Raw genomic sequence first — 26,719 nt, forward strand, 5'->3', positions numbered from 1 at the left:
ATTTGAAGGTGATCAAAGTGTTCATATTTTAGTATATTTTGAAATGAATATATTATGTCAATTTTGTTTTATAAAAATGAAGTATCAAATCATCTTGGATTAATATAAAATTTAGTATATATGATATAAGAGATATGAACTTTCAATCTAACGGTTAGATTTACAAAATTCACATTTAATATAAAGTTATTAAGCGGTGTAATACTTAATAAAAATTATATCGGTGTAATTATAACCCCTATATATATATATATGTGTAAATAAATAAAAATGAACACGCGCCGTTATCTTTATCCTTTCCATTCTTGTTCTTGAATCTTGATGGTTTGCGGGTTTTGCGCCAATATTACGCATTAATTTGAGATTGTAGCGAAAGTGCATTTCACTATCACTATCAAGAGAGTCAATGTGCGCGTGAGAATGTGTGCAATAACATCTCAGTGAAAATCATTAATCAACCAAACACAAATGAATATGCTAATAGGCCACCAAGTTATGATGATAATTTTTGGTTTGTTGAAATTCCTTATTTATACCAATAACTTGTTCCTATAATGGAATTTACTCATACAAAACTTACATCAACTTTACACATAAACCTAGTGGGAAAGTTCAAGTCTATTTCTAAAAAAATAGTTCAAATGAATCAATTTCTATCTATATTAAAATAATATTTAATTAATAAAATCATATTTTATGAATATAAATTAATCTTTAATTATCAGAATATTAAAAATCACATCCCTGAAAAGAAAATCCAATTTTGATAATTTACTTGCACTTTTAATATACCATGTGACCTCAGTAATAAACATTTTTATGCGACCTTCAATCGATGGGGAGTGAGATTTGGTGTAAGCCTAAGGTCTACCTTCTAACCTATAGAAGTCATAGGTTGAAAACAACAACCCCTAGCATGTGGCCTGACCAAATCAGCCACTAGAAAAGAAAAGTAGCTGCACAAGTCCCCTCATTTCATTGACACACCAAATCATGCTTGTTTCAAGGAATTAGTAGCCCAAATTTATGGAACAGGACTTGGCCATTGCATAGTTTAAACACTCTTCATTGACTTTGATCGAAGGGAAAAGGGCGAATAAAAGCAGAGTTCAATTGCCAAATCTTGAGGGTGGCCTTAATGTTTATGCCAGTTGCATTGTTGAATAGAAATAATCTTGCAGCTCCATATATTGCTTCCGTTGGGTAAACCCTACTTGAGATCACAGTTCTCCCTTCCTGAGCAAAGCTCTCAATAATTGAATGGTCAACCTAGTCAAATTGGAAAGTTAATAGTCACACACACAAAAAAAAAAAAAAAACTATATACTAATGAGAAAATGGGTAATGCATCAAAGATGTAAAAAGTCATTTCAAACATTGAATTATAATTGGTTCACAATGTAAAATTTTACCGAGTCAAAAGTCAATACTAATTGACTAAATTAGTATGCATCTCCTAATGTAGAAACTGAATTTAGTGAGAAAATAAAAATAAAAGCTAATTAAAATAAGTAATGACCCTATCTATATATACTTAAGTGAGTAAGAAGTAGAGAAGTATGAAATATTTTATCCACATTTACCAAAACTCTCATTGATAGTTTTTCATCACTAAGGACTGGAACTTTGCTCCCATAAATTGGCTTTGCAACATCAGGAGCCTTGGATGATCTGCATCATGTCCAATAACTCATCGACCATGACCACATTTCTTCTTCAAAAAAGGAAGAAAATAAAATTAGAATTGCCACATGAAAATTCCTACCTCGTTTCATCAACACAGAAGAAAGTGGTTGAAGTAGCAAAGGTGGTATTAGAAAGGCGAAAATAAATTGGGGTTTGTTCAGAAAGTGTGTCATCTGCAATAGCTAGAAGACCAAATGGTCCAAAACCACTTCTATCTGTGGCACCACTCCTTCCACAACCTATGTTGTTCTTCTCGATCCCTTTGGATGCCAATGATTCAATCTCAAATTCAGCAAATATGTCCAGCTGTGAATAATTTTGAAAAATGAAAAGAGTTTTTGAATTATTCTTTTAGTACCATAGTTTTGAGCAACAATAATGCAACAAAAGTATGTCATAATTTAGATTCTAATTGGATACAAGTTTAAAAGTGTTTTTGAGAAAATCTTTCCTAAAAATAAATAACTATTTTAAAGTAGAGAAATTCTCATATTTGCTTCTAATTTATATCTAAACATGTTATAATTCTAAAGACAAATTAACCTGTGTTGCTAGAGTTATGTTGAGTGGCACAACAGAGCCAGGCTTAACCACCACTCCTTCAAATTCATCACTGCTTAGTCTTAAGGTTTCTACTTCCTCAACTGGCCACAGAAGCAAATTACTCCCAGTCTTGTTGTCAAACAGCACTGTTCTCGGAATTGTCTAATAGAACAAAAACATGTCGGCTAGAGTTAATTAAATTCACATAAAATCATCGATTAATAGTCTCTCACACGTGTAGAAATTAATAGCAAACCTTCTTTCTGCCAAACATTTTTCCATGTGAATTTCAGACTCAACAAATAATTAGTGTTTTGTATCGATCATTTTCTTTTACATTTTTCATTCTAGTTTGTATCACCTAAAATATAGTTTGTGATATATAATAAAAAAGGTTAACTTGCACTTATTTTTTAATGGGTTAGTTTTGAGAGGAAGAAAGTTTAAAATATTTTAAGTAAATTAATTTGGGAAATTTTTAGTAAAAGGGTAAAATACCATTTGATTCTTTGGAAGTGTATATCACTCACATTTACTCCTTAAAATATAAAAATACAAAAAGAATTCTTGAAATTGTAAGAATAAATGGTTATTTTTAGAAACTTAAATGAAACAATTAGAATTTTCAAGAACTTATTTATAATTTTTTTTTTTTTTTTACTTTCAATGACTAAAATGCTAACAATATACATTTTTAGAGGGATTTAATTGGTGTTTTACTCAAAAATAAGAATAATCGATCACACATATACTTCATATCAAAATAATCTATTTTTCGTAAAAATACCAAACATATATGACAAACCAAATTTATTTATTTAATTATTTTTTCAAAAAAAAAATAGGCATATACTAAAAAAAATAATTATTATAAAATTTTTCAAATTTACTACACATAAAAATTTATGATTCAATTACGATATAAAAAAACTTTAATATTATTGATACATGATTATTTAGAAAAATTTATATATACAATTTATAACACTTTTTCTAACACTTTCTTTATTATTAATTGAAATTTAATAAAAATTACAAAGTTTGTAACTCACATATCTCATTTAATATATGTATCCTGATTTAGTGGTATGGGATAGTAAAAGTTGTGGTTTTTAGCAAGAAAGTATTACTAATATTTTTCCTTGTTTATTCTTTTAATATAAAAAAATTGAAACTTGATTAGCTCGTGCGACACTATGTTAGGAAACCAAAATCACATGATCCAAATTAAAGAACAAAAATTTGAATTAAGCCTAATAAAGATCCATACCATAAGAGAAGCCCAACCCTTTCTCAAGTCAGCACTTTCTGTATCCGTTTCATTGATCCAACCCCACAAAATCCTTCTCTCTTTCACTTCATCATAGAAACTCTTTGAAGCATAGTATCTCCCATAGTCCAAACGCAACCCAATACCCACATCCTCATTCGGGTTATCGGGTACCCATGTATCATTCTCAACTAAATACTTTCCAATTGCATAATTATCCACCCTTGTGTCATCCATACTAGCCTTCAACACATGCTTAACATTTCCCCCATTAAAAGATGTATCCAAACCCTTCGACCCGTTTATCGATACCGGGTAAAAGTCCACACACTCCCACATACCCGTACCCGGGACCGCATGCAAGTAGTGATCATTGGGCTCAAACTCAATAAAATCCGTGGTTTTGTAAACCAATGAGAGGCCCATTTTCCCTTTCTTTGACCCAATTGCAACCCTCCATTTTCGGTCTGGCCCGATCCAAGCTGTGGTCGGGTCGCGGAAATTCTTCGGGCCAATGCCGGGCGGGGGTAGTAGGATCGGGTTACCCGTATACTTGACCCAATCAAGGAGAAGGGGATCGGATAGATTGGTGGGGTATGCTAGATTTTGCACTTGCACGTAGTCATTGGTGTCACCTATATTGAAGATTAGAATATGATAAGAGGAAAACGAAATTGATGTTTCATGAATTGACTATTGAAAAAATGAATCAAAGAAAAAAAAACAAAATTATACTAATTAATTAAATAAAAAAACAAAAACTAATGATATAATATATAAAGGGAATAAGTTTTAGTAATTATTATTATTTTTTTTACTTTTGTATTAAACATTATTACTTTTAGATTAACAAAAAAAAATAAAAAACATTTTTAAAAATAAATATATAAAGGTACGAAATGTGTCTTTCATTATTAGTAATGATAAATAAGCTTGATATGTAAGTGTTGAGTTGGAATAACCTGTATAAAGCATGATGATTTTGCCATCTGGCAGAAGTGTGGCGGAGCCTGTCCATACACCGTTGATGTCGTACCACGTGTCGGGTTCCATGGCAATGGGAAGGTAGAGCCAGTGAATCATGTCCCTTGATACAGCATGACCCCATGAAATGTTGCCCCACACGGCTGAATCAGGATTGTATTGATAAAATAGATGGTACCACCCCATGTGAAACAATGGACCTGCATGCATGGGATACAATCCCGGTTTCATGTCAACTTTTAAAATTTTCTTCAATTTTTTTGAAGGACTGAAAATATATTTAAAACATTTAAAAAAATTAAGAGACATAATAAAGAGAAATACATTTAGTTAAATTAAAATATCATATTTTCATAATTATAAAATAACAATGAAATAATTAATATGATGTTTGTGATATTATTAGATTAAAATTGAAGTTTAAATCAACTCCTATATATTATTAAGAACAAATGACTATCTTACACGAAAACATTTTTAAGAATTATTTTTCGACAATAATGTTTGTAGGAGCTTTTTAAATTTTTATTTAATTCATTTTATTTATTTATTTATTATATTTATTTATGAATTAAATTAATATTTATATATTAAACATTAACAATTATTTTGTGTGAGAACATTATTTGAGACTATTCTTCGATATAGAAATTATTTTAACTTTTTATTTAATTTATCATTATCATATATTATTTATGAATTAAATTTTAATATTTTAAAATAAATTATCAATAATTAAAAATAATCTTGTGACGCAATATAAATTATTTATTTTAAGTATAAAATATAATTTATATGTTTAAAATATCTATTTATATAAATTTGAAATATAATTTATATATTTAAATATAATATTTATTTATATATTTAATTTATTACGAAATATAATCTAGGCCTTTTGGTTAAGATCAAGTGTAGAAATATTTAGTATGAAAATAATATTTTGAACTATAAAACAATGCCACAAACAGTTAATATATGAATGATTTTTTTTTTCTTGTAACCAAGTAATATTCTTGAAGACTATTGTACCCATAATTTTGAATAGACGTTGGGCCGAAAACAACTTGTCAGTCAATGGCACATTGCTTAGGTGGGTTACGAATAGAAATTTAATTTATGGGATCTGGGCCCAATTGTCTCCTTTAACCTAAAAAATAATGTCTAGTGGTTACTTTGTTTGGTTTATGAGAAAACTAAAAGAATGATACACTCTTTTTTTTTTTTTTTTTACTTAAATTTCAATATTTCGTGAATTTTGTCACTTAAAATTTCTTTCATTTTGATATCCTATTTATTTATTGACTAATATCCGTAGTTGATAAGATAAGACACATTAATTGTTATATGATATTTTGATTTCAATTATGTTATTGTAAAATTTAAATTTTTTTTGGAGTTAATTCATTTGATCAAACAGGTTTATTTGATGTTTCATTCTTATATTACTAGAATTATGTTTATTTATGTTTTAAAATCCAACATTATAAGGGTACAAACTTAAATTGCTTTTTTAATTATTTTTTTTATCTTTTTATAAACTAAATAAGAAAAAAGTTATTTTTCAATTCCTTCTTTATTCTCAAGAAGACAAAATTCTTAATTTCTACTTTTCCCTCATATCTTTTAAACCAAATATTCTTTTATATAAGACAAACTTTTCTTATGAAATAAACATATTTTGAATCTTATCATACAATTTTTTTATTAGTTAGAATAACAATGACGACGACATTGTTTAAACTTAAAACTTTGTAAATGTTACTAGTCTCATGTCAAGAAATAATGAAGTCTTAGACAAATTTTAGGTTTGAATTTTACTTTGATATAATTTATTTATTTACATTTTATTCTTGTAACCTTTTAAACTGTAAAATTATTTATATAAATTTTGATAAATTAAGTTATTTCACAATATCACTATATAATTATTTATTCAATCATTATCTCATAATATATATATATATATATATATATATATATATATATATATATAGTTGATACAAATTTAAAAATAAAAAACTTAATTTTAAAAAATTACTTTAATTATAACAGAAATTATAACTATTATTAATAATATATTTTATAAGACAGAATTAAAAAAGAAATAATTTTATATTATAGTTTAACAATTTTTAAATTTTGTAATACCGTCGATTTAGAAAAAAAATAAAGATCACTAATATGAAATTAATACTCATTAAAACTTAAATATATTTCAAAATTAATACAATTTTTCTTAATTACTTCTTTCAAATAATTTTTTAAAAACAATTTTATATTTGTGGACAAAAAAACTCTGATATATATACAAAATAATCAAAAATTAAAAAGAATTAATTTTTAATTAAACGTGTAATATTGTCGCTGTCATTTTTATTAAAATATTTATTTTGTGGTCCATACTATTCTGATAAAATTTAATCTATATATTTATTTGAATGTATTTTTTGTTTTAATTCTTAAAAAAGCATATACTAATTTTTCTTATCATATTTTAAATAAGTAATAAATTTTTTCAAATGAACTATAATAATGAAATATACACATATACATATTTTTAATTTATAAAAAAATTACTAATAAATTAATTATATTTAATATAATAAAATTATTATTTAAGAAATTAAATTAAAAATAATTTTAAATATATGTAAAAATAATTTGATTGCGACAATCATGATTGTGTATATTACTCCAATTCTAATAGACCAATCTTAATGGTTGTTTTTAGTGTACATATCCATTTTAATGAATAGGTCATATATATCATTTTCAATAATATTAATGGTTTTGTCTTTTGAGAAAATGTCACTATGACTTAGAAGGTAATTTGAATATATTTTTGGTAGGAGGATTTTTTTTTCCTTTTTGGGTAATCTGTTAACTCGGATAATGACAAATTCAATTTTTTTTGTTTTGTTTTTATTACTAAAAAGGTTCAAATTTGATACTATGTATATAATACTTCTATTAAAATAATAATAACAATGTCTTAAAAACATAATGTCACCTGCTTGTAAAATAAGTAGATATTACATACTCACATATATAGGAATATGATAATAATAAAACAAATAAATAAATAATGAAAATAAAATTAATGTTAGAAATTATTAATTAATTGATTTTTTTATTACTTGTTTTATAAAAAGAAGGTCAAATCCAATCATCAAATATGATTTTTTTGGATAAAAAATATTATTTGAGTTCCTAATATTATTTTAAACTACTTTTTATAATTAACTTTCTTTATTTTTGTGAGACCCCTTTTCCTTCCTTTTCTTTTTTCCTGGACACTCTTCTCACTCAACTCTCATTTTCTTCACACTCATTTTGCTAACCCACTTTCTTACTCAACCCTCACTCTCGATTTCTGGCTTTTGGATTCAAATTCTCTGGGTGTGTAGGGGCTAATCAAGTTGAGGAGAGCTAGCTGAATCGTGTGAAACCCTATTCTTCCTCAAGCTCTTCCTTCTTCATTTCTTCTTCTTCGTTCAAGTTCCCAGAAGCTCGGAATCTTGCCCGAGGTAAGAGAAGTTAGTTTTCTTGCTGCGTTTTGGTTGAAATGGGTTTGAGAACTCATTGGGTTGTCAAAGATTGTCGGATTCTTGGCTGATTTGGGGGAAATATTGAGTTTTGAGGATTTTGGGGTTTTGAGAAAATTCTTGGTTTTTATTTGATTTGTGGATGCATGTATGAAAAAATGTCGTTTTCGAACTCTTGGATGGAAATGTGATACTTTGGCTGGATTGCATGTACTTGAAAGTGATTTTTACAGGTGTTTGGGAAAATTTTCGAACTGGGTAGGGTGGCAGATGAGTTTCGCGCTGAGCGCTGTTCATCCCGCTGAGCGCGTGACCGCCAGGGGACCTCATTTAGTCGAGCTCGCTGAGCGCCTTGATGAGTGCGCTGGGCGTGCTTGAGAATGTGGGTCTCTGGTTGGCCCTCGCTGGGCGTGACTTGGACTGCGCTAAGCGCGATACCGTTGTAACTTGCTGTTAGGCTCTAGAGGCTGCACTAAGCGCGACCCTTGTCGCGCTGGGCGTGAGACTCTTTGGGAGTCTCTGCCTCGTGGGCGCTGGGCGCAATTCCAAATTGCGCTGGGCGCGAGACCAAGGGGTGGTCTCTGCCTTTCCCGTGCTGAGCGCTGGGTTAGATGCGCTGGGCGCGTGAGACTCCTTGGAGTCTCTATCTGGCCTGCGCTGGGCGCAGTTAGTATCGCGCCAAGCGCGAGAGAGCCTTGTGCTATCTGGCTGAGTCCCGCTGAGCGCGAGCTTGCTTGCGCTGGGCGCGCTAGCCCCCTGAGGCTCTCTGGTTGTACTGCGCTGGGCTCAACTTCGAGGGCGCCGGGCGCGGGGATGAGACATTTCCTTTTATGTATTGAATTATGTTGTCCTATGTTGATAAGTTGAGTTGTATGTCGATAAGTTGAGTTGTATGTTGATAAGTTGAGTTGTATGTTGATAAGTTGAGTTGTATGTTGATAAGTTGAGTTGTATGTCGATAAGTTGAGTTGTATGTTGATAGGTTGAGTTGTATGTTGATAAGTTGAGTGTATGTTGTTAAGTTGTGTTGTATGTTGATGAGTTGTAAAGTTGTGTTGTGTTGCAAGTTGATGTTGAGTTGTACAGTTGTGTTGAGTTGCAAGATGATATATTGAGTTGAAAAAGTTGAGTTGTGTTGAATATTGATATGAATTGCTGTAGGCCATAATGGCTGAGTTGTTGTAGGCCGTAATGGCTGAGTTGTTGTAGGCCTCAAGGGCTGAGTTGTTGTAGGCCTTAACGGCTGAGTTGTTGTAGGCCTTCACAGCAGAGTTGTTGTAGGAGAATCTCCGAGGTGATATGCGTGACGACGCATTTATATCTAATTGCCGGTTGGTTGCACAAATTGAATGGATAGTAGAATGTTGTTGTGTTGACGGTTGAAGTTGTTCTAATTACTTGAATTTTTTTATACGTTGTTTCTTTCTATACTAGCTTACCCTTTTCTGTTTCCTTGTGGTTGGACTGCTACGATCGTACTATGTACGGGAGCAGAACAGGAATAGGTGTTTGGTTCGTGATGAGTAGGCAGCTGGTAGGCGGAGCTGGCTATGTTTGATTGGTGTTTTGTTGTAGTGGCTACTAGGTGTAGCGGTTGGCGTTGTATCTTGTTTGGTACTGTTTTTTTTTTTGCACTCTAACCCTAGTCAGAGTAGGACTTTGTATATAATTATATTCTAGAACCTATATTTATATACTTGTTCTTTCTGCCTAGTGTTTCCGGTGTTCAGTGGCGCGTGTAGGACCTGTCGGGTCGTTACACTTTAGTGGTATCAGAGCAGTTCGAGTCTAGTGGACACTCTTTGGGGGTGGTTCCCTTAGGCTTTTGTTGTGTTAACTCTGAGTTGTGATGCCTTGATGTGTGGATTGCTGTGTTGATTGTTGTGGTGTTTTGTTGTGTCGTTGAATTGTTGTTTGGTTTAGATATTGTTGCTAAAGGTGTTGTTGCTTTTGTAGACAATGTCTAGAGCCAACGAACAAATAGCCAGGGCCATGGAGATGATGGCCATGGCTATGCAACAGCAAAATTCCTCTTTTGCTAGGATGGAGGCGGAGAGAGCTGCAGCTGGTGCGGCAAGGCCCACTGGGTCGCAGGAGAGCCGGGACCTGGCCGAGTTCCGGAAGTGCCATCCTCCTCAGTTCAAGGGAGAGGCAGATCCAGAGGTAGCTGACCACTGGATTTGCGAGCTTGAGAAGATCTTCATCGTGTTGGGATGTTCTCAAGAGAGGAGGCTAGCATACGCGGTGTACATGCTTGTTGGAGAAGCCGAGCATTGGTGGAGGGGTACCCATCATATGCTGACTACTAGAGGGGTGGTTGTGGACTGGGAGTGCTTCAGAAGGATGTTCTTGGAGAAGTATTTCCCTGAGAGTGTAAGACATGCCAAGGAAGCTGAGTTCATGCGCTTGCACCAAGGAGGGATGACCGTTTCTGATTATGCGATGAAGTTCGAGCACCTAGCTCATTTTTATTCGCAAGGCATTGCCGAGGCTTGGAAGTGTCGGAAGTTTGCAGAGGGATTGAAATATGATCTGAGGAGAGTGGTGGTGCCTATGGCCATCACTGAATTTCCAGCCTTGGTGGAGAAGGCGAAGGTGGTTGAGCGGTTGGAAGGTGGTAACCGCGGGGTGAAGGCTGCTGAGGGGCCATCCGGGTCCAAGAAAGGAGGGAGTCAGAGGAAGCCATATGATAGGCCCCAACCACATCAAGGGGGTCCTGTCATCAGGCAACCTGCTGGTGCTGCTGCTAGTGGAGGACAGGGTGGAGGTGCTGCCCTGAGATGTTACAGGTGTGGTGGGTCCCATATGATCAGGGATTGTCCCCACACAGAGAATCGGTGTTTCAGATGCCAACAGATGGGCCATGTATCTTCCAACTGCCCCGCCAGGACCAGACCAGAGAGGAGTGATGCTCAGAGAGGAGGTGCTCAGAGGGGTGGCAGACCCACCACAGCTGGTATGGTCTTTGCTTTGACCGGTGCTGAGGCTTCAACTTCTTCGGACCTGGTGAAGGGAAAGGGCAGAGCTGCTGGTAAGGATGTGGTATTTTTGTTTGATTCTGGAGCTTCCCACTCTTTTATCTCTTATGCTTGTGTTGCTATGCTGGATGTACCTGTGTGTGATCTGGGGCTGAGACTGCTAGTGTCGACGCCTGCGTCTACTTCAGTAGTTGCTTCTGAGTTGTGTGTTGGTTGCCCTATCGATGTGAATGGGAAGAGGTATAAGGTAAACTTGATTTGTTTACCTTTAGTTGATATTGACATAATCTTGGGGATGGATTGGTTATCTGCCAATCGTATCCTTATAGATTGTGCCAATAGGCGGTTGATCTTTCCTCAGGAGGAGGATGAGTTGTTGATTTCAGCTAGCCAAGTTGAATCATTGTTGAGAGATGGAGCAAAGTGCTGTCTTTTGCTTGCGGCGTTAAGTTTTGAGACCGAACGGGCTATTTCTGAAATTGAGGTGGTGCGGGATTTTGCTGAGGTGTTTCCGGATGGAGTACCTGGGTTGCCTCCTACTAGGGAGACAGAGTTTAGCATTGACTTGGTTCCAGGAGGGGGACCAGTGTCGGTGGCTCCCTATAGGATGGCTCCTGCTGAGTTGGTTGAGTTGAAGGGTCAGTTGGAAGACCTATTGGAGAAGCAGTTGGTGCGGCCGAGCATTTCGCCGTGGGGTGCACCTGTGTTGTTGGTGAAGAAGAAGGACGGAGGTAGTCGACTTTGTGTAGATTACCGGCAGTTGAATAAGTTGACCATCAAGAACAAATATCCACTCCCTCGGATAGATGACTTGATGGATCAACTGAGGGGAGCATCAGTGTTTTCAAAGATTGACTTGAGGTCGGGCTATCACCAGATTAGGGTGAAGGAGGGTGACATACCGAAGACTGCTTTCAGGACTAGGTATGGTCACTATGAGTATGTCGTGATGCTGTTTGGTGTGACCAACGCCCCTGCAGTGTTCATGGATTACATGAACAAGATCTTCCGGCCATTCTTGGATAAATTTGTGGTGGTATTCATTGACGACATCTTGATTTATTCAAGAACCCGGGAAGAACATGGAGAGCACTTGAGGTCGGTGCTGGAGATTTTGAAGGAGAAGCAGTTGTATGCTAAGCTTTCTAAATGTGAGTTTTGGTTGGATGAAGTGAAGTTCTTGGGCCACGTGATTTCAGCTGAGGGGATTGTTGTGGATCCGGCTAAGGTGGAGTCGGTGTTGCAATGGGAGCGCCCGAGGACTGCCACTGATATACGGAGTTTCGTGGGTCTGGCAGGTTATTATCGGCGGTTCATTGAGGGATTCTCCAGGATAGTAGTGCCTCTGACCCAGTTGACGAGGAAGGAGCAGCCGTTCATTTGGACAGATGCCTGTGAGTGATGTTTTGAGGAGTTGAAGAGGAGGTTGACTACTTCTCCTGTGTTAGTGTTGCCGGATTCTGGTGAACCCTTTGATGTGTACTGTGATGCCTCTCACCAGGGTCTTGGGTGTGTGCTGATGCAACACAGGAAAGTAGTGGCTTATGCTTCAAGGCAACTGAAGAACCATGAGAGGAATTATCCCACTCATGACTTGGAGTTGGCAGCTGTTATTTTTGCCTTGAAGATATGACGACATTATCTGTATGGTGCTCAGTTCAGTGTCTTCAGTGATCACAAGAGTTTGAAATATCTGTTCGATCAGAAGGAGCTGAACATGAGGCAGAGGAGGTGGATGGAATTCCTGAAGGACTATGACTTCCAGTTGATGTATCATCCTGGTAAGGCCAATGTTGTGGCGAACGCACTAAGCAGGAAAACCATTCACATGTCTGGGATGATGGTGAAGGAGTTGGAGTTGGTGGAGAAGTTCAGGGATTTAAATCTCTGTGTGGAGTTAACTCAGGATCACATTAGTTGTGGGGCAATTACCATAACTAATGAGTTCTTGAGGCAGGTGGGACCCAAGCAGTTGCAGGATGCCGAGTTGGTGAAACTTCTGGGGTTGCTAGGTACTGAGAAGGCGGTTGGCTTTGAGTTAGGAGGAGATGGAATCTTGAGGTTCAAGAGCAGAATTTGCCTGCCTCAGGATACTGAGCTGAAGAGGGTTGCGTTGGAAGAAGGCCACAAGAGTAGGCTTAGCATACATCCGGGTATGACTAAGATGTACCAGGACCTCAAGAAGACCTTCTGGTGGTCTGGTATGAAGAGGGAGATAACTGAGTATGTGGCGGCCTGTCTGACCTATCAGAAGGCGAAGGTTGAACATCAGAAGCCGAGTGGATTGATGCAGCAGATTGAAATTCCAGAATGGAAGTGGGATAGCATCACTATGGATTTCATTGTGGGGTTGCCTAGGTCAGCTAGGAATAGTGATGCTATCTGGGTGATTGTCGACCGGTTGACCAAGTGTGCACATTTCTTGCCTGTCAACATCAAGTGGTCCTTGGAGAAGTTGATGCAGTTATATGTGAGGGAAATAGTACGGTTACATGGGGTGCCTTCCAGTATTATTTCAGACAGAGATCCGAGGTTCACTTCCAGATTTTGGCAGAGTCTGCACCAAGCCTTAGGCACAAAGTTGAAGCTGAGTTCTACTTATCATCCTCAGGCGGATGGTCAGTCAGAGAGGACGATTCAGTCCTTGGAAGATTTGCTGAGGGCTTGTGTGTTGGACCATTTGGGTAGTTGGGAGGAGGTCCTACCGTTGGTGGAATTTACGTACAATAATAGCTTTCATGCTAGTATTGGGATGGCGCCGTTTCAAGCCTTGTATGGCAGGAGGTGTAGGACTCCTCTGTGCTGGTACCAAGAGGGTGAGTCAGTGGTTGTAGGTCCAGAGTTGATCCTACAGACTACTGAAAAGGTGAAAATGATTCAGGAGAAGATGAGGACTGCTCAGAGTAGGCAGAAATCATATGCTGACAAAAGGCGTAAGCCTTTGGAATTTTCCGAAGGGGAACATGTGTTTCTGAAGGTGACTCCGACTACTGGTGTGGGTAGAGCACTAAGAGCAAGGAAGTTAACGTCGAGGTTTGTGGGTCCCCATCAGATCATACAACGTGTGGGTCCGGTTGCTTATCGGTTGGCTCTGCCACCGTCTCTTTCAAACCTACACGATGTGTTTCATGTCTCCCAGCTGCGGAAATATGTTCATGACCCGAGTCATGTGGTGGAGTTGGATGATGTGCCGGTGAAGGAGAATCTGACCTTTGAGAAGTTACCAGTAGCAGTGGTTGACCATAAGTTGAAGGAGTTAAGGGGCAAGTCCATTGCTCTGGTGAAGGTGTTATGGGATGCGGCTACGGGTGAGGCTACTTGGGAGGTGGAGCAGCAGTGTAGGGAGCAGTATCCGTTTCTTTTTCCCAAGTAAGTCAGTTTTCGGGGACGAAAACACTTATTGTTGGGGAGGTTGTGAGACCCCTTTTCCTTCCTTTTCTTTTTCCCTGGACACTCTTCTCACTCAACTCTCATTTTCTTCACACTCATTTTGCTGACCCACTTTCTTACTCAACCCTCACTCTCGATTTCTGGCTTTTGGATTCAAATTCTCTGGGTGTGTAGGGGCTAATCAAGTTGAGGAGAGCTAGCTGAATCGTGTGAAACCCTATTCTTCCTCAAGCTCTTCCTTCTTCATTTCTTCTTCTTCGTTCAAGTTCTCGGAAGCTCGGAATCTTGCCCGAGGTAAGGGAAGTTAGTTTTCTTGCTGCGTTTTGGTTGAAATGGGTTTGAGAACTCATTGGGTTGTCAAAGATTGTCAGATTCTTGGCTGATTTGGGGGAAATATTGAGTTTTGAGGATTTTGGGGTTTTGAGAAAATTCTTGGTTTTTATTTGATTTGTGGATGCATGTATGAAAAAATGTCGTTTTCGAACTCTTGGATGGAAATGTGATACTTTGGCTGGATTGCATGTACTTGAAAGTGATTTTTACAGGTGTTTGGGAAAATTTTCGAACTGGGTAGGGTGGCAGATGAGCTTCGCGCTGAGCGCTGTTCATCCCGCTGAGCGCGTGACCGCCAGGGGACCTCATTTAGTCGAGCTCCCTGAGCGCCTTGATGAGTGCGCTGGGCGCGCTTGAGAATGTGGGTCTCTGGTTGGCCCTCGCTGGGCGCGACTTGGACTGCGCTAAGCGCGATACCGTTGTAACTTGCTGTTAGGCTCTAGAGGCTGCGCTAAGCGCGGCCCTTGTCGCGCTGGGCGTGAGACTCTTTGGGAGTCTCTGCCTCGTGGGCGCTGGACGCAATTTCAAATTGCGCTGGGCACGAGACCAAGGGGTGGTCTCTGCCTTTCCCGCGCTGAGCGCTGGGTTAGGTGCGCTGGGCGCGTGAGACTCCTTGGAGTCTCTGTCTGGCCTGCGCTGGGCGCAGTTAGTATCGTGCCAAGCGCGGGAGAGCCTTGTGCTCTTTGGCTGAGTCCCGCTGAGCGTGAGCCTGCTTGCGCTGGGCGCGCTAGCCCCCTGGGGCTCTCTGGTTGTACTGCGCTGGGCGCAACTTCGAGGGCGCCGGGCGCGGGGATGAGACATTTCCTTTTATGTATTGAATTATGTTGTCCTATGTTGATAAGTTGAGTTGTATGTTTATAAGTTGAGTTGTATGTTGATAAGTTGAGTTGTATGTCGATAAGTTGAGTTGTATGTTGATAGGTTGAGTTGTATGTTGATAAGTTGAGTGTATGTTGTTAAGTTGTGTTGTATGTTGATGAGTTGTAAAGTTGTGTTGTGTTGCAAGTTGATGTTGAGTTGTACAATTGTGTTGAGTTGCAAGATGATATATTGAGTTGAAAAAGTTGAGTTGTGTTGAATATTGATATGAATTGTTGTAGGCCATAATGGCTGAGTTGTTGTAGGCCGTAATGGCTGAGTTGTTGTAGGCCTTCACGGCAGAGTTGTTGTAGGAGAATCTCCGAGGTGATATGCGTGACGACGCATTTATATCTAATTGCCGGTTGGTTGCACAAATTGAATGGATAGTAGAATGTTGTTGTGTTGACGGTTGAAGTTGTTCTAATTACTTGAATTTTGTTATACGTTGTTTCTTTCTATACTAGCTTACCCTTTTCTGTTTCCTTGTGGTTGGACTGCTATGATCGTACTATGTACGGGAGCAGAACAGGAATAGGTGTTTGGTTCGTGATGAGTAGGCAGCTGGTAGGCGGAGCTGGCTATGTTTGATTGGTGTTTTGTTGTAGTGGCTACTAGGTGTAGCGGTTGGCGTTGTATCTTGTTTGGTACTGTTTTTTTTTTTGCACTCTAACCCTAGTCAGAGTAGGACTTTGTATATAATTATATTCTAGAACCTATATTTATATACTTGTTCTTTCTGCCTAGTGTTTCCGGTGTTCAGTGGCGCGTGTAGGACCTGTCGGGTCGTTACACTTTAGTGGTATCAGAGCAGTTCGAGTCTAGTGGACACTCTTTGGGGGTGGTTCCCTTAGGCTTTTGTTGTGTTAACTCTGAGTTGTGATGCCTTGATGTGTGGATTGCTGTGTTGATTGTTGTGGTGTTTTGTTGTGTCGTTGAATTGTTGTTTGGTTTAGATATTGTTGCTAAAGGTGTTGTTGCTTTTGTAGACAATGTCTAGAGCCAACGAACAAATAGCCAGGGCCATGGAGATGATGGCCATGGCTATGCAACAGCAAAATTCCTCTTTTGCTAGGATGGAGGCGGAGAGAGCTGCAGCTGGTGCGGCAAGGCCCACTGGGTCGCAGGAGAGCCGGGACCTGGCCGAGTTCCGGAAGTGCCATCCTCCTCAGTTCAAGGGAGAGGCAGATCCAGAGGTAGCTGACCACTGGATTTGCGAGCTTGAGAAGATCTTCATCGTGTTGGGATGTTCTCAAGAGAGGAGGCTAGCATACGCGGTGTACATGCTTGTTGGAGAAGCCGAGCATTGGTGGAGGGGTACCCATCATATGCTGACTACTAGAGGGGTGGTTGTGGACTGGGAGTGCTTCAGAAGGATGTTCTTGGAGAAGTATTTCCCTGAGAGTGTAAGACATGCCAAGGAAGCTGAGTTCATGCGCTTGCACCAAGGAGGGATGACCGTTTCTGATTATGCGATGAAGTTCGAGCACCTAGCTCATTTTTATTCGCAAGGCATTGCCGAGGCTTGGAAGTGTCGGAAGTTTGCAGAGGGATTGAAATATGATCTGAGGAGAGTGGTGGTGCCTATGGCCATCACTGAATTTCCAGCCTTGGTGGAGAAGGCGAAGGTGGTTGAGCGGTTGGAAGGTGGTAACCGCGGGGTGAAGGCTGCTGAGGGGCCATCCGGGTCCAAGAAAGGAGGGAGTCAGAGGAAGCCATATGATAGGCCCCAACCACATCAAGGGGGTCCTGTCATCAGGCAACCTGCTGGTGCTGCTGCTAGTGGAGGACAGGGTGGAGGTGCTGCCCTGAGATGTTACAGGTGTGGTGGGTCCCATATGATCAGGGATTGTCCCCACACAGAGAATCGGTGTTTCAGATGCCAACAGATGGGCCATGTATCTTCCAACTGCCCCGCCAGGACCAGACCAGAGAGGAGTGATGCTCAGAGAGGAGGTGCTCAGAGGGGTGGCAGACCCACCACAGCTGGTATGGTCTTTGCTTTGACCGGTGCTGAGGCTTCAACTTCTTCGGACCTGGTGAAGGGAAAGGGCAGAGCTGCTGGTAAGGATGTGGTATTTTTGTTTGATTCTGGAGCTTCCCACTCTTTTATCTCTTATGCTTGTGTTGCTATGCTGGATGTACCTGTGTGTGATCTGGGGCTGAGACTGCTAGTGTCGACGCCTGCGTCTACTTCAGTAGTTGCTTCTGAGTTGTGTGTTGGTTGCCCTATCGATGTGAATGGGAAGAGGTATAAGGTAAACTTGATTTGTTTACCTTTAGTTGATATTGACATAATCTTGGGGATGGATTGGTTATCTGCCAATCGTATCCTTATAGATTGTGCCAATAGGCGGTTGATCTTTCCTCAGGAGGAGGATGAGTTGTTGATTTCAGCTAGCCAAGTTGAATCATTGTTGAGAGATGGAGCAAAGTGCTGTCTTTTGCTTGCGGCGTTAAGTTTTGAGACCGAACGGGCTATTTCTGAAATTGAGGTGGTGCGGGATTTTGCTGAGGTGTTTCCGGATGGAGTACCTGGGTTGCCTCCTACTAGGGAGACGGAGTTTAGCATTGACTTGGTTCCAGGAGGGGGACCAGTGTCGGTGGCTCCCTATAGGATGGCTCCTGCTGAGTTGGTTGAGTTGAAGGGTCAGTTGGAAGACCTATTGGAGAAGCAGTTGGTGCGGCCGAGCATTTCGCCGTGGGGTGCACCTGTGTTGTTGGTGAAGAAGAAGGACGGAGGTAGTCGACTTTGTGTAGATTACCGGCAGTTGAATAAGTTGACCATCAAGAACAAATATCCACTCCCTCGGATAGATGACTTGATGGATCAACTGAGGGGAGCATCAGTGTTTTCAAAGATTGACTTGAGGTCGGGCTATCACCAGATTAGGGTGAAGGAGGGTGACATACCGAAGACTGCTTTCAGGACTAGGTATGGTCACTATGAGTATGTCGTGATGCTGTTTGGTGTGACCAACGCCCCTGCAGTGTTCATGGATTACATGAACAAGATCTTCCGGCCATTCTTGGATAAATTTGTGGTGGTATTCATTGACGACATCTTGATTTATTCAAGAACCCGGGAAGAACATGGAGAGCACTTGAGGTCGGTGCTGGAGATTTTGAAGGAGAAGCAGTTGTATGCTAAGCTTTCTAAATGTGAGTTTTGGTTGGATGAAGTGAAGTTCTTGGGCCACGTGATTTCAGCTGAGGGGATTGTTGTGGATCCGGCTAAGGTGGAGTCGGTGTTGCAATGGGAGCGCCCGAGGACTGCCACTGATATACGGAGTTTCGTGGGTCTGGCAGGTTATTATCGGCGGTTCATTGAGGGATTCTCCAGGATAGTAGTGCCTCTGACCCAGTTGACGAGGAAGGAGCAGCCGTTCATTTGGACAGATGCCTGTGAGTGATGTTTTGAGGAGTTGAAGAGGAGGTTGACTACTTCTCCTGTGTTAGTGTTGCCGGATTCTGGTGAACCCTTTGATGTGTACTGTGATGCCTCTCACCAGGGTCTTGGGTGTGTGCTGATGCAACACAGGAAAGTAGTGGCTTATGCTTCAAGGCAACTGAAGAACCATGAGAGGAATTATCCCACTCATGACTTGGAGTTGGCAGCTGTTATTTTTGCCTTGAAGATATGACGACATTATCTGTATGGTGCTCAGTTCAGTGTCTTCAGTGATCACAAGAGTTTGAAATATCTGTTCGATCAGAAGGAGCTGAACATGAGGCAGAGGAGGTGGATGGAATTCCTGAAGGACTATGACTTCCAGTTGATGTATCATCCTGGTAAGGCCAATGTTGTGGCGAACGCACTAAGCAGGAAAACCATTCACATGTCTGGGATGATGGTGAAGGAGTTGGAGTTGGTGGAGAAGTTCAGGGATTTAAATCTCTGTGTGGAGTTAACTCAGGATCACATTAGTTGTGGGGCAATTACCATAACTAATGAGTTCTTGAGGCAGGTGGGACCCAAGCAGTTGCAGGATGCCGAGTTGGTGAAACTTCTGGGGTTGCTAGGTACTGAGAAGGCGGTTGGCTTTGAGTTAGGAGGAGATGGAATCTTGAGGTTCAAGAGCAGAATTTGCCTGCCTCAGGATACTGAGCTGAAGAGGGTTGCGTTGGAAGAAGGCCACAAGAGTAGGCTTAGCATACATCCGGGTATGACTAAGATGTACCAGGACCTCAAGAAGACCTTCTGGTGGTCTGGTATGAAGAGGGAGATAACTGAGTATGTGGCGGCCTGTCTGACCTATCAGAAGGCGAAGGTTGAACATCAGAAGCCGAGTGGATTGATGCAGCAGATTGAAATTCCAGAATGGAAGTGGGATAGCATCACTATGGATTTCATTGTGGGGTTGCCTAGGTCAGCTAGGAATAGTGATGCTATCTGGGTGATTGTCGACCGGTTGACCAAGTGTGCACATTTCTTGCCTGTCAACATCAAGTGGTCCTTGGAGAAGTTGATGCAGTTATATGTGAGGGAAATAGTACGGTTACATGGGGTGCCTTCCAGTATTATTTCAGACAGAGATCCGAGGTTCACTTCCAGATTTTGGCAGAGTCTGCACCAAGCCTTAGGCACAAAGTTGAAGCTGAGTTCTACTTATCATCCTCAGGCGGATGGTCAGTCAGAGAGGACGATTCAGTCCTTGGAAGATTTGCTGAGGGCTTGTGTGTTGGACCATTTGGGTAGTTGGGAGGAGGTCCTACCGTTGGTGGAATTTACGTACAATAATAGCTTTCATGCTAGTATTGGGATGGCGCCGTTTCAAGCCTTGTATGGCAGGAGGTGTAGGACTCCTCTGTGCTGGTACCAAGAGGGTGAGTCAGTGGTTGTAGGTCCAGAGTTGATCCTACAGACTACTGAAAAGGTGAAAATGATTCAGGAGAAGATGAGGACTGCTCAGAGTAGGCAGAAATCATATGCTGACAAAAGGCGTAAGCCTTTGGAATTTTCCGAAGGGGAACATGTGTTTCTGAAGGTGACTCCGACTACTGGTGTGGGTAGAGCACTAAGAGCAAGGAAGTTAACGTCGAGGTTTGTGGGTCCCCATCAGATCATACAACGTGTGGGTCCGGTTGCTTATCGGTTGGCTCTGCCACCGTCTCTTTCAAACCTACACGATGTGTTTCATGTCTCCCAGCTGCGGAAATATGTTCATGACCCGAGTCATGTGGTGGAGTTGGATGATGTGCCGGTGAAGGAGAATCTGACCTTTGAGAAGTTACCAGTAGCAGTGGTTGACCATAAGTTGAAGGAGTTAAGGGGCAAGTCCATTGCTCTGGTGAAGGTGTTATGGGATGCGGCTACGGGTGAGGCTACTTGGGAGGTGGAGCAGCAGTGTAGGGAGCAGTATCCGTTTCTTTTTCCCAAGTAAGTCAGTTTTCGGGGACGAAAACACTTATTGTTGGGGAGGTTGTGAGACCCCTTTTCCTTCCTTTTCTTTTTCCCTGGACACTCTTCTCACTCAACTCTCATTTTCTTCACACTCATTTTGCTGACCCACTTTCTTACTCAACCCTCACTCTCGATTTCTGGCTTTTGGATTCAAATTCTCTGGGTGTGTAGGGGCTAATCAAGTTGAGGAGAGCTAGCTGAATCGTGTGAAACCCTATTCTTCCTCAAGCTCTTCCTTCTTCATTTCTTCTTCTTCGTTCAAGTTCTCGGAAGCTCGGAATCTTGCCCGAGGTAAGGGAAGTTAGTTTTCTTGCTGCGTTTTGGTTGAAATGGGTTTGAGAACTCATTGGGTTGTCAAAGATTGTCAGATTCTTGGCTGATTTGGGGGAAATATTGAGTTTTGAGGATTTTGGGGTTTTGAGAAAATTCTTGGTTTTTATTTGATTTGTGGATGCATGTATGAAAAAATGTCGTTTTCGAACTCTTGGATGGAAATGTGATACTTTGGCTGGATTGCATGTACTTGAAAGTGATTTTTACAGGTGTTTGGGAAAATTTTCGAACTGGGTAGGGTGGCAGATGAGCTTCGCGCTGAGCGCTGTTCATCCCGCTGAGCGCGTGACCGCCAGGGGACCTCATTTAGTCGAGCTCCCTGAGCGCCTTGATGAGTGCGCTGGGCGCGCTTGAGAATGTGGGTCTCTGGTTGGCCCTCGCTGGGCGCGACTTGGACTGCGCTAAGCGCGATACCGTTGTAACTTGCTGTTAGGCTCTAGAGGCTGCGCTAAGCGCGGCCCTTGTCGCGCTGGGCGTGAGACTCTTTGGGAGTCTCTGCCTCGTGGGCGCTGGACGCAATTTCAAATTGCGCTGGGCACGAGACCAAGGGGTGGTCTCTGCCTTTCCCGCGCTGAGCGCTGGGTTAGGTGCGCTGGGCGCGTGAGACTCCTTGGAGTCTCTGTCTGGCCTGCGCTGGGCGCAGTTAGTATCGTGCCAAGCGCGGGAGAGCCTTGTGCTCTTTGGCTGAGTCCCGCTGAGCGTGAGCCTGCTTGCGCTGGGCGCGCTAGCCCCCTGGGGCTCTCTGGTTGTACTGCGCTGGGCGCAACTTCGAGGGCGCCGGGCGCGGGGATGAGACATTTCCTTTTATGTATTGAATTATGTTGTCCTATGTTGATAAGTTGAGTTGTATGTTTATAAGTTGAGTTGTATGTTGATAAGTTGAGTTGTATGTCGATAAGTTGAGTTGTATGTTGATAGGTTGAGTTGTATGTTGATAAGTTGAGTGTATGTTGTTAAGTTGTGTTGTATGTTGATGAGTTGTAAAGTTGTGTTGTGTTGCAAGTTGATGTTGAGTTGTACAATTGTGTTGAGTTGCAAGATGATATATTGAGTTGAAAAAGTTGAGTTGTGTTGAATATTGATATGAATTGTTGTAGGCCATAATGGCTGAGTTGTTGTAGGCCGTAATGGCTGAGTTGTTGTAGGCCTTCACGGCAGAGTTGTTGTAGGAGAATCTCCGAGGTGATATGCGTGACGACGCATTTATATCTAATTGCCGGTTGGTTGCACAAATTGAATGGATAGTAGAATGTTGTTGTGTTGACGGTTGAAGTTGTTCTAATTACTTGAATTTTGTTATACGTTGTTTCTTTCTATACTAGCTTACCCTTTTCTGTTTCCTTGTGGTTGGACTGCTATGATCGTACTATGTACGGGAGCAGAACAGGAATAGGTGTTTGGTTCGTGATGAGTAGGCAGCTGGTAGGCGGAGCTGGCTATGTTTGATTGGTGTTTTGTTGTAGTGGCTACTAGGTGTAGCGGTTGGCGTTGTATCTTGTTTGGTACTGTTTTTTTTTTTGCACTCTAACCCTAGTCGGAGTAGGACTTTGTATATAATTATATTCTAGAACCTATATTTATATACTTGTTCTTTCTGCCTAGTATTTCCGGTGTTCCGTGGCGCGTGTAGGACCTGTCGGGTCGTTACAATTTTTATTTAATCACTTCTCATCTAATTAATTAAAATTTGAAATAGAGATATCTTTGTATCTATTTAATTTATTTTCTCCAATTTTAATAAAAAAGATTAATTAATTTTAATCATTTATTATTTTTTATCTAAAAAATATTAATCAAATAAAAATATTTTATAGAAGATATAAGTAATAAATCTGATAATTAGAAGAGGTTCTTAAAAAATAAAAAATTCTTATATGCAAGAATAAGTAGTAATAAATTTAGAGTAGAAAAAAGAAAGATGAAAATAAAATAAAATTTAGAGATAAAAGGAGAACGTACCGTCAGGATCTGAAGCCAATTGAAGGAGACATCAGCACGTGCGAAACCGGAACAACAGTTGGTCAACAAGACATTGTTGATTAGCCTCACCATCATTAAATAAATAAATAAATAAATAAACAAGAAAAAATTTGAAATTTTAGTGGTCCAGATATAATGAAATAAAGATTTTAACATCATTTTAATCTTTCAATAAATTTATTTTTATCTCTCAAATTTAAAATTATTATTTTTACTAACAAGAATATCAGTAAATAAATTTTATGAGATAATATTTAATAAGTTTTTTAATAAAATTTGAATATAATTAAAATAATTTTTTTAAAAATTAATTCTAAATTTAAGAGATTAAAAATAAATTTATCTTAAATTTAAGAGATTAAAAAATATTTAAACCTATAATAAATATGATAGAATATTCTGTTATAATTAATAGATTTGTTGTGTCAATAAGATAATATATATATATATATATTATAAATATAATATAGTAAATATTAATTTATAATATATATAAAAATATATATTATATATTAATTATATGATATATACTATATTTTTTTTATACATTTTATCTTATATAATTATAATAATTTTAACATGTAAAAAAAGTTTTTATTAACTAAAATATTAAAACAAAAACAATTATTTAAAATTTCAAAAATATTTAAATAATAATTATAATTTAAAAATACTATATAATTTTAGAATTTTAAGAAAAATATATTATAAAAATTTTGTATTATATAGTTAAGATTATATTTTTAATATAAAAATTTTAAAAATTAAATTAAAACTTATTTTTAAAATATTAAAAGTAATTTTAATAAAGTACTTTTTATTTGAATATAATTTAATCAAATCCTTTTATTATGTATTAAATACATAACGTATGTTCATCTTGTTTATTATTATAATATGCATCAAACATGTGATAGAATTAATCTTTATCTCACTTTTATCATATCTAACTCTTATAGTGTATTGTATCATATCTTCAACACCAAATATGCCTTTAAAAGGTAATGACGGACCAAAATCTCACCTACCATTCCCTAAAGCAACTACAAAATATAAGTGTAATTTTGACACATGTGATTTTTTTTATTTAACATAAGTACTAAGATTTTATAAAATTATACAAACACTTTCTACATTTTTATTTTCATAATAATCTTCCTTAATAGTTTGAACAATATTATACTAATTTTCTCTATATACATTAACCTTTAATTAATTGAAAAGCATTATACAGTGAGATAAATTACTATAAATGTTAAAAAAAGAAACTGAAAATATCAATACAATTTATAAAACCTTGTGAAACGTCCATATAATCTAGTAAAAAGAAACATATGTACTTACCATTCATCCAATTTTTTTGTGGTTGAAAATGAAAAGCTGTTCTTTGCCAAGCAAACATGGCGTTGGTCCAATTATATGAAACATTCTGGAAAAGGGTTGGGTTGGACTTGGCTGAAACCCCTTGAGCCACCCCTCTAGGCTTGGAAGAGATGTTAGAGAAAGAGGTAATATTTTCTGTGTTGCCATTCTCCGACATTTGCAAGTAGTTTTGGCCTTGATTCACGATGAATGCAACCAATGACATTAGAAAAAGAATGGAACAAAGTATCACAATAAGGATACCCTTTGAATGTCTATGGCTATTGTTTACTCTTGATGAGTGGTTGAGCAAGGGGGTGTATGGAGCATGGTGAAGATGAGGGATTGTAGTGTGAGAAGGATTGGCCTCCATGTTGTGGGTGGCTAGAGGAGTTTGGGGTTTGATTAAAATGAAAAGATTATCATAAGGGCTTATTTATGTGGAGTGGGTAAAATGGTAGATGTAGAGATATGGGTAGAGGAAATAATGAAGCATGCGGAAGTTGGATTAGAATGGTGGTTCCAATAGGATTGGAAGAGGGAACAAGACAGAAAGTAAATGTAAATACAAGTTTCGGAGGATATGAAACTACATATGAAAGTACCATTCCATAAGAGAGTAGACCCATCAAGTGGAACAGTTGTATTGTTTATGTCCCTTTTTTATATTTATTTTACACCTTTTAACAAAATTTAAATGTTTCAAAAAAAATTAAAATAGTGTTTAATTATTTTAAAAAATTACACTATAACTCAATCAGAAAATATTGTTAATATAACTTTTAAGATAATTAAATATAAAAGTTAGTAAAATTATTATATTTAATAATTTATTATTAGATAACCATGTATGTATATTAAAATGCATACATTATAATATGTTTCATTTTATTTTATTTTAGATTAAATTATTAAATAAGTTCTTAATTAAACTACATTTTTTAAATTAGTTATTGTAACTTTTTGTTTTAAAAGAGGGATATATGAAGTAGAGCTTATAAAAACTTAATTTCTCTTTCTATTACTAGCTTCATGCTTTCAAAGTTCCATCTCTAAGTACTTTTATATGCACCTAGGCTAAGGTCAGTAGACGTGGGGCCATGGTGTAACAACTATTTTGTTTAAGGAAGTTTTTAAACTATGCCAACTATGCATAACCTGTCACTACTGAAGTAACCATTCTAAAGTCATCGTTCTGATCTGTAATTTTGATGGACAATTTTGATATGCAATTCTAAGGAGCTTCGAGAGGATATAGTCCTACATTATAATGTTATTGAAGGAAGACTTGTTTTAATGTATATGTACCTCTAATGAAAAGCTCCTCATGCTTCCTCGTGCATTATTATAAGAGGTTCGACTGTACCATCTTGTTTTTTTTTCTTTTTGAAAATATTAAATAAGATAAAGTATTTAAATAATATCAATATCATATGCTTAATTAATTTGTTAATTGAGTTTATGATAAAAAGATGTTTTATAAAATAAACAAGATAAAATAAGATGGGTTAGTGGCGTAATCTTCAATAAATCTAACTAGTCTTTTAATAAGAAAGAGGAAAGGTTAGGTTTCATAAGCTTATTCAAAATTTTGACAATCTAAGAGAACTTGCAAAGGAAAATCTTAAGAAGTGTATGGAGTAGCTCCAAACTGTAGATCTTGTATTTGTTGCCTCAAAGATCATCATTTAAGGTAAGAGAGAGAGTGAATTTGTTTCACATTATGGACATGTATGGTGGATATAAGTAGTAAGATGATTTCTAAGCCTCTCTAGGATTTATTATTGTATATATACGGTTAATGAGGTGACTACTAATATGAGGTTGTTGCTAATGTATGACTATGAATGATGATGAATCTCATAAACTTGTGATGTGGAATTCTTATATGTTATATATTGTCACTTTTGAGGGTTAAGGTTCGTATGAATTGGGAGTTTTGTGTGAATTGGAGGGATTAACATAATTTGATGACTTGTAAGTGTTCTATGAGTGAATTAATAATATTCTACTAGTTGATTTGGAGTAATAAGTTTGAGTGCGAATTTGA

At 38.3% G+C, this 26,719-nt stretch overlaps 1 protein-coding gene across 1 annotated transcript; it reads right to left on the reverse strand.

The window, feature by feature from the left end:
• Nucleotides 1–745: 745 nt before the first annotated feature.
• LOC109818026 (beta-fructofuranosidase, soluble isoenzyme I) lies at nt 746–25,268 on the reverse strand. The gene is made up of 8 exons (XM_020383407.3): nt 24,652–25,268; nt 23,287–23,295; nt 4,462–4,683; nt 3,500–4,134; nt 2,230–2,391; nt 1,766–1,992; nt 1,584–1,671; nt 746–1,269 (listed from the first exon to the last, which is right to left on the reverse strand). The coding sequence occupies exons 1-8, from the start codon at nt 25,040–25,042 to the stop codon at nt 1,066–1,068; spliced, it is 1,938 nt and encodes a 645-aa protein (XP_020238996.1). The 5' UTR covers nt 25,043–25,268; the 3' UTR covers nt 746–1,065.
• Between the last annotated feature and the right edge of the window lie 1,451 nt (nt 25,269–26,719).

Source organism: Cajanus cajan, chromosome 10 (genome assembly GCF_000230855.2).
Source record: "Cajanus cajan strain Asha chromosome 10, NIPB_CcT2T_4, whole genome shotgun sequence".
Lineage (NCBI taxonomy): Eukaryota > Viridiplantae > Streptophyta > Magnoliopsida > Fabales > Fabaceae > Cajanus > Cajanus cajan.

What these genes read in the sequence shown, in the direction of transcription:
- LOC109818026 (XM_020383407.3), bottom strand. Translation starts at nt 25,042, where the DNA reads ATGGAGGCCAATCCTTCTCACACTACAATCCCTCATCTTCACCATGCT. An exon ending in AGGGTTGGGCTTCTCTTATG is followed by an intron (nt 2,392 to 3,499) that starts GTATGGATCTTT and finishes TTGTTCTATTAG; the next exon opens with ACAATTCCGAGAACAGTGCT. An exon ending in AACTATCAATGAGAGTTTTG is followed by an intron (nt 1,270 to 1,583) that starts GTAAATGTGGAT and finishes CAATTTGACTAG; the next exon opens with GTTGACCATTCAATTATTGA.